Source organism: Moschus berezovskii, chromosome 17 (assembly GCF_049115385.1).
Source record: "Moschus berezovskii isolate FMDL1 chromosome 17, NW_MosBer_1.0, whole genome shotgun sequence".
Lineage (NCBI taxonomy): Eukaryota > Metazoa > Chordata > Mammalia > Artiodactyla > Moschidae > Moschus > Moschus berezovskii.
In genome coordinates this window covers 57831106-57839663 of record NC_142476.1, presented here as the reverse complement: position 1 = coordinate 57839663, position 8558 = coordinate 57831106, and the positions used below count along the sequence as shown (strand labels likewise).

General features: G+C 46.1%; 1 protein-coding gene across 1 annotated transcript in view; it reads left to right on the top strand.

Moving 5' to 3' along the window:
- The first annotated feature begins 257 nt into the window (after nucleotides 1-257).
- PLD5 (phospholipase D family member 5) overlaps nucleotides 258-8558 on the top strand; it is a 418022-nt gene continuing 409721 nt past the window's right edge. The window contains 1 exon segment of the mRNA XM_088845062.1: nucleotides 258-446. Within this exon segment, the coding sequence (XP_088701188.1) occupies nucleotides 258-446 (189 nt within the window).

Here is an 8558-nt window from a genome sequence, read left to right as displayed (position 1 = left end):
CTGAGCTCCAGCCCCGGACCGCAGGCGCCCGCACCCCGCGCCTCCGCCCCGCTCGCGGCGTCCCTCCGGCCCCGTCTTCCTCTCCTCCCCCTCCGTCCCTCGCTCCCCGCCCGCTCCGCCCCGCCCTGCCCGCGCTCGGCTCCCCCGCGCTCCCCGCGCCCGGCCCGCGCTCGCTCGCTCCTCCCTCAACCCCGGCCGGCCTCCCGCACGCCCATCCCGAGCCCGCTGCGCGCCGGCAGCCGTCTGGTCATGTCAGGATGGAGATCCGGCAGCATGAGTGGCTCTCGGCCTCCCCCCACGAGGGCTTCGAGCAGATGAGGCTGAAAAGCCGCCCCAAGGAGCCCTCGCCGAGCCTGACCCGAGTGGGCGCGAACTTCTACAGCAGCGTCAAGCAGCAGGACTACAGCGCCAGCGTCTGGCTCCGGAGGAAAGACAAGCTGGAGCACGTAAGCGCGGCTCGCTCCCCGGGCCGCGGCCCTGCACCTGCCGCACGCGCACCCCAGCCCCGGAGCCGGGCGCGGGGACCCCGCCGGCGGCCCCGCTCGGAGCTGGGGCGTCCGAGTCCTCCGCCAGCCCGGAGCCTCTCCAGCACTTTCCTGCCCCGGGAAGGACTGGGTTGCGGAGAGAGGAAAGGAGGGGATGTTCCCTTCCGGCACTGCTTGTCCCTGCACACCTCGACCTCCCCGGGCTGCCACTGCGGGGAGGGGGGCGGGCGTCATTCGCAGTGCGTTCCTGGGGTGCCTGTGCGGGGTGAGCAAGACGGGGAACTGACCTAGTGTGGCTCCAGGGAGCCGGCGTGACACGGTAGTGGGCTTTATAGAGGGGCGTTTGCTTCCTGTCCTTCGGGGGCTATTTTACCCGGTCCAGAACTAACATGAACAAATCTGTAAAGTTGTCGCCGCTGGCGACCAGCCTGCGTCCGCACACGATCCATTCGAGTTTTCTGCAGCGTACCCTCTGGGATGAGCAGGTGGCGGTCCTGTCTACCTGCGCCCAGCTAGGGAAGAATTTGCACATTGCAGGGAGAATCAGCGAAAGAAAGAGCAGGTCGCCCAGCTCTCGGGCGCGCCGCTGCAGGGTTGGGGGCCGGCGAGCGCGACGCCCCCTCCTCCTCCCCGCCAAGAGTGCGTGTTTCACGGGAAAGGTTGTTGGCGCTGGGGCTGAGCTCCTAGGGCTCGCCATTAGGGAGAGAAAAAGTCTTTCTAAAACGGTTTAGTGGATTCACAGTGTCAAATCTGACCCACCAGCATCTCCTTAACCAAATGTTAACACGAAACTAAGAGAATTATCTCAAGAGTGCAGAACAGCTAGCTACCGCCGGGAGGATGTCGTTTCTTCCCGCGGAGCTGCTTAATCCAAATTGGGTCTGTTAATGGAACAAGAAGGTTTCCTTGTATTTGGGTCACATCGCCAATTATGGTAGAAAGATAAGAACTTCTGGAACTCACACATCTACCGCCGCAAAGACCACCCCCCCCTCCCGAAACACCTCCCCCACCCCCCTCCCCACCCCGCACTGGCTTCTCTTCTGGGCTTTTAAGCAACTGGCATCCCAGGAGAAAGTGGGCAAAAGAGTATTTCTCTTACCCGATCTGAAAAGAAAGTCTTTGCCTTTTCTCTGAGGTCCTGATCCAGTCCCTGAAAGAGAAGTTTAAAGATTTGAGTTGGGGTGCAGGCTGTCTTGTGTGTAGAGACAATTTCCTAACATCAAATGGATGTCTCAGATCCTCAAGACCATGCAAGTAACTGAAGGAGATTGCTAGGATGTAAGTTGTTTGAAAGGCAGCAGTGTCTGCTTAAAAATGCAAGCTCCAGAATTAGCGAGGGAACCGGTGGTTATTAGTTCAAAAAGGGCCAAATAGCACCTTCCTGTAACTTGACTCCTGGTGTTGTTTTGTTATTTTAGTACTAGGGAGAATGGTCTACCCTGAGGATGCTGATAGAGTGTATCTTCACTTGTTTCACTCTGAATGTGTGTTCATTTGCAGCTTGTGCTTTTAGCTGGTGTAGTTCTTTTGTTTTCTTATTGAAATTCAGTACTGCCACCTTCTATGACTATTGTCTTCTTGAATCGCAGACATTACACATATTATACTTAGATGGTTTCTCACTTTTAGATTTTCTTTGAAAGTATCAAGTCATACAGACTGGGCCATGGCAGCCTCCCCTTTGTGGATGAGTATAGAATGCTCAGCACCTGCTGAGGATTAGAGACCAAGGAAAGTGAGATCTGGTTGTTTCCAGGTAAGGATCTATGCTTTCTTCTTCACTCAGATGCTCCAAAATAGAGCCTTGTACTTGGTTTTTGAAAAATTACCTCATTTGTTATTTAAATCAAAGTCACATTTTTGTTTGCTTCCTCAAATACGTTTCATGAAACATATTCTGTTCTGATGTTTTGTTCTACATACACTTGCTTTCAGGTAGGAATGGGTCTTTGCTTCTGGTGAAATTTTTGGTGATGTTCTCTTGCCCCTTTGAAACATCTACAAACATTTTAATGAAATAATATTGATGAGAGTGCTATGAAAAAGTTAATTATTATAACAATGTAATTTTATTTGCATTCAAGCTCAGCTATCTTATGTTACATACACAATGATGTTTCAGGTAGTTTGATGTTAATTTCTAATTGCAAATCTAAAAACCTATTGCCATGCAAAACATAAAAATGTAATGTTGACTTTATAATAGACAGGATTCTGAACATATGTGACACATTCAGATTTAGGTGTTGAAAAGATTATGATGAGTGCATCATGTGAAATTCAAGGGTGATGTACACTAGTCTGACCTCTTTGATCTGTCTAATCAAATGGATGACTACCATTTTTATTATGTTAAAAATGAGTAATTATAATGGAGATCATATGCATGAAAACAGTCTACTGTTTCTTTGCTCATGCTTTAAAAGCAAGTCTAGTATTAAGGGCATAAATAAATTATGGCTTCAGATGATCGTATGTTCAGTCATCTCAATAACGGAATTCCCTGAAATGAAATGTGTCAGTGTGTGGACTCTGTCCAGACTTCAGAGACATTGCTTAATGTGAAAGTCAATAACACAATGTAAAGTGACAGCTGGAGAATATATTACCACTCAATTTGGTCAAAATGAGTATGGTTTATCTGTCCTTTTCTAGTTTAAAGACTACGGGACTAATCCCCAGGTTGGACAAAAGAAAAGTGACATGAATTGAATGATTAATAATTAGAATACATCCAACCCATCTTTAAATTGGATTCCTGTTATTGGTTGGTTGATACTTAAGATGAATACCCATTTATGTGAGGGAATTTTGTTCATAGTCATGATTAGAAGCTACAAGGCAGTTATGTTTATACCATGAATTCTAGATTTTGAACTCTACTTGTAAATTTTAGGAAAAGTAAAATTTCTGGGCCCTGTGTAGAGTGTTGTCTAATTAGCTTCAAATAGTGCTTCCCATCCCCCTTCTGAGGTCTATATCAGAAGCTTTCTGTGTCCCTTTTCATACTTTAAGAAAACTCTGCTACACAAAAGCTTTTGAGTGATCAAGCCTGGTCCCTGGTCCCGAATCTTGCTAAATCTTCTCCTTTAGGATCAAGAATCCAACACCGTTCACCATAAGCTATCATCTTGGGGGCTTGTCTGTGCTCTTGGTTCTTAGACTCTTTTGCCTGCTGTTGTGCCTGATACAACCTATGGCTTTAAAAGGCATTATGTTTGGGAGACAATGAAAGTCTTACTCTCTGTAGGATCCTGTATTTAATTTAGGTATAATGTCAAATGGAGGTTCCCTGGTGGCTCAGATGGTAAAGAATTTGCCTGCAATGCAGAAAATCCAGGTTTGACTCCTGGGTCAGGAAGATCCCCTGGAAGGGGGGATGCCAACCCACTCTAGTATTCTTGCCTGAAGAATCCCATGGACAGAGGAGCCTGGTCGACTACTGTCCATGGGGTCGCAGAGAATCAGACACGACTGAAGTGACTTAGTATACACACAGGTACAAATGAAGGTTGCTGCTGCTGCTGCTGCTAAGTCACTTTAGTTGTGTCCAACTCTGTGTGACTCCATAGACGGAAGCCCACCAGGCTCCTCCATCCATGGGTTTTCTAGGCAAGAGTACTGGAGTGGCTTGCCATTGCTTTCTCCGACAAATAAAGGTTATGATCTAGCAAACAAGAGAAGTACGAGGCCGCTTTTTCAACTCTAACCCCTCTACTCTGTCAGGCCTCCCTGGAGTTGGGTCACTTTGAGAGTCACCATTTAATACAGTCTAGCTATCAACCCACTCTAGTGTTCTTGCCTGGAGAATCCCAGGGATGAGGGAGCCTGGTGGGCTTCCGTCTATGGGGTCACACAGAGTCGGACACGACTGAAGTGACTTAGCAGCAGCAGCAGCAGCTATCTCAGAGCACAGTATTATGTTAGGCTGGTGTCCTTTGGTGGTATTAATGTATGCCTTGATTGACTTCTTCTTATTTTTTTTTTTTCCACAAGCAGGGAGAGTTGCAGAGGCTACTCTGCTAAGTTGCCTGACTTTATACCAGTTGTGTGTGTAGAGGTTTCTTGATGCTGTTTATGGCGATGGGGATGTCTTGTCTCCTGCTTGTTCAGTTAGCTTTTGTCAGATTGTGGTTAAGAGCTGGGCAAAGGACTCACCATCCCCAGGATGTACATTCACAGTCCTCTGTAAGAAGTCACAGGTTTACCAGATGACTTAAGGAGACAGTCCATGTCTGTACCACAGTGAGGTATAGTCCCCTTATGGCAGGGGCTCATACCACAGAAGAATTTTTTCCTTACACTTCTCACTTGCGCAGGTTGGCACATGTCTTATTTCAGGCTGGTATAACAGAATACCATAGACGGGGTGCCTTTTAAGCATTTATTTCTCACAGTTCTGGAATCTGGGAAGTCCAAGGTCAAGTCTTAGCCAGATTTGGTGTCTGGTAAGGCCTGCTTTCTGTTTCATAGATAGCCATCTTTCTGCTGAGTCCTCAGATGGCGGTGGAGGTCGAGGAGCTCTCTGAAGACTATTCTGTTCCTGTGGCACGCCTGCATTCTCAGTCACTTGGTGATGTCCGACTCTTTGCAACTCCATGGACTGTAGCCTGCCAGGCTCCTCTGTCCATGGGGATTCTCCAGGGAAGAATACTGGAGTGAGTGGCCAGTTCCTCCTTCAGGGGAATCTTCCCAGTCCTGGGGTCAAACCCATGTCTCCTGCCTCTGCTTCTTTGGCAGGCAGATTCTTTATCATTAGGGCCATCTGGGAAGCCCCTGTTCCTGTGGACTCCAGCCTTACTATCTAATCACCTCCCAAAGGCCCCACCTCTAAAGGCCAGCATATTGAGGATTAGGTTTCAGCATATGAATTTAGTGGGTGGGGGTGGAGTGGGGGGCACATACGCATCCAGACATCCAATCCATAGCAGCAGGGGATTTTCCACATCTTAGTTCCCTGGACTGCTGGAAACTCCATCCTGGTACTTGTTTTCATGATTGTCAAATCAGCTACAGGGAAGCTGGTGCATCATGTAATGCCCTTCAGTGCTTCTTCCCAGAAGTGATACATCTATTTGACTTATGGTTGTTGTTGGCCAAAGAAAGTTTCCTGGCCAAGGCTTGCTTGAAAGAGGGTGAAGAAGGTAGATTCAACCAAGACCCAAAAGAAGGAGAAAGAGAACATCCATGACTAGCTCATAACCGTAAGACTTAAAGCTCTTATCACAGCATATGGCCCATGTTCAATGTTCAACACACAGTACCGATCAGTATAATTGCTACTCAGGTGTTGCCTAGCTGATCACACACACACACTCTACCCAAAAAGCTTCCACATTTTATATCTGAGATCAGCCCGCCTGCATTAGGGGCTTCCCTAGTTGCTCAGATGGTAAAGAATCTGCCTACAATGCAGGAGGCCCAGGTTCGATCCCTGGGTTGGAAAGATCCCCTAGAGGAGGAAATGGCAACCCACTCCAATATTCTTGCCTGGAAGAAATCCCATGGACAGAGGAGCCTGATGGACTACAGTCCATGGGGTTGCAAGAGTTGGACACAACTGAGCGATTCACAATTTTGCCTGCATTCTAGATCTGGACCCAGAGTGTATGGTTCCTTTTGTCAGTAAGGCCGACTCACTATCTTGGGCCCATTAGGTTGTCTCTCTGCCCAGCTTCTAGTCCATTTTCTGGGGGCCTGACTTTTTCCTTAGGACTTCCCTGGTAGCTCAGCTGGTAAAGAATCCACCTGCAATGCAGAAGACGCCGTTTCGATTCTTCCTACTTCAGGAGATCTTCCCGACCCCAGGGTCGAACCTGGGTCTCCTACATTGTAGGCAGATTCTTTACTGTCTGAGCCACCAGGGAAGCCCCTAATGCAGGCAGGCTGATCTCAGATATAAAATATGGAAGCTCTTTGTGTAGAGTGTGTGTGTGATCAGCTAGGCAACACCCGAGCAACAATTATACCTGTAAGTACTGTGTGTTGAACGTTGAACATGGACCATATGCTGTGCAAAGAGCTTTATGTCTCATGGTTATGAGTTAGTCATGGACATTCTCTTTCTCCTTCTTTTGGGTCTTGATTGAATCCCCCTTCTTTACCTTCTTTCAAGCAAGCGTTGGCCAGGAAACTTTCTTTGGCCAACAACCATGAGTCAAATAAATGTATCACTTCTGGGCAGAGGCACTGAAGGGCATTACATGATCCACCAGCTTCCCTGTGGCTGATTTGACAATCGTGAAAGCAAGTAGCCGGCCTGGGCCAGTGGGCCCCTGTTTGCTCCCTGCCTGGCCGTTCTGAGGCTGACTCGTATTCTTACTCTCTATGTGGGTTCTGCTAGTAGAGACCAACTCCTTCAATTTCTGCTTTCCGTCGCAGATTTGTGCTGCGTGGTGCTCAGAAAGCCCTTTTAAAATTCAAAGAGAAAACAGAAGAGAAACTGTAAAGAGTAGAAGCCAGAATCCTTAATGTTCACATTATAGTGAGCCTTAGTATCTTGCAAGGTTTAGTAAGTGCCTCACTTAAAAAAAAACAAAAACAAAAAAACAACTCCTCAAAGTGTGAATTTTCACACTTAAATAGAATTTATGTACCAGTGAATAGTAAATAAATATCAAGTGCACACTTGCCTCCTGGAGTAAATTATGCATGTAAAGAGCAAAGAATAAATGGATTAGAGCAAACTTGGTCACCATGGTCTAGGCCCATATTATGTAATGCCGTTTATGTCCCACAGAGCAGATTTGTCCAAGTAATTATACTCCATGGAGCAGATCAGTCAAGCACCAGAAGACAGAGTTCAACCTAAGGGAATGAATCTTTAAAATATACCATTAAAAACCAACCACCTAATCAACCAACCAACCAACAAAACAAGGAGGAACTATCCTTTTTTATGTTAATAGTATTTTTGGCCAGACTGGGTAAATTTTGTCTGGCAAAAATTTAAGAACATTAACATTTACCAGGATTATTTCCTGTGACTTTAGGTAAATGTATGTAAATATGTAAAGCCTAGACTGAGGCAGAATTCCATACGTCTCTAACCCATGGTCAAAAAATGAAAGTCTAGGAGTCTCTTGAGTATCTTCTGAAGCAATTCAGTGTTGTGTCCACTACTGTATTTGTCATTACTTTACGTTACGTATGTTTATAAAGGGCTAATGGACTGTGGGTTGATATTTCAGTTTGTTTTGAAGAAAAGTTGACTTCTTTGAACTTTGGCTTATTGACTTGTTTTAACATAATTGCAGTCAGTGACATATCATATTAAATATATTTAACTTGAGAAGCTTAAGACCACAGAGCTTAAGATTCCTTTTACTTCCCTTCTTCCGTGTAATAGCCACTACACTACATATTTCCTATGGTTAGTTTCTCTGAAAGTTTTCACTTCTCTTCACAGATTTCTATATCTGTCTCAGGTTTAAACCTGTATAATAGTTTCCAGTTCTTCTGTTTTAGCTCCAAAGGTCAAGAAGTCTGATGAATCTTTTTAACTTCTGGAACAAGACGGTAGCTTGTTAACGTAGTATATATGATATGTTCTTGTACTGAATTGATTGATAGATGGCGCAGTTAGGCAGAGATAGAGTTTGTGGTAAAAACCCAGAGATGTTGCTTCATGTGTATGCCTTGGGGACTTTTAAAGTTACTGATTGCCTCAAATTCATACCTACGTAGATTGTGCTGTGTGAGTTTAGAATACGATATAAATGTCAGGGTACAGTTGGACTGCCACACAATGAATGGCAAGAGACACCTTTTCACCAAAAATGTACATTAAAATTTTTCTCAGTGAAAGTGACAGTCGCTTAGTTGTGTCCGACTCTTTGTGACCCCATGGACTATACAGTCCATGGAATTCTCCAGGCCAGAATACTGCAGTGGGTAGTCCAGCCTTTCTCCAGGGGATCTTCCCAACTCAGGGATCAAACTCGGGTCTCCTGCATTGTAGGCGATTCTTTAGCAACTGAACTACCAGGGAAGCCCAAGTTTTTCCTCAAAAACAGAGACAAAAGAGCTCAGTTTCTAAAATCACAAATCAAGCTGGTAAGCAGGGCTTCT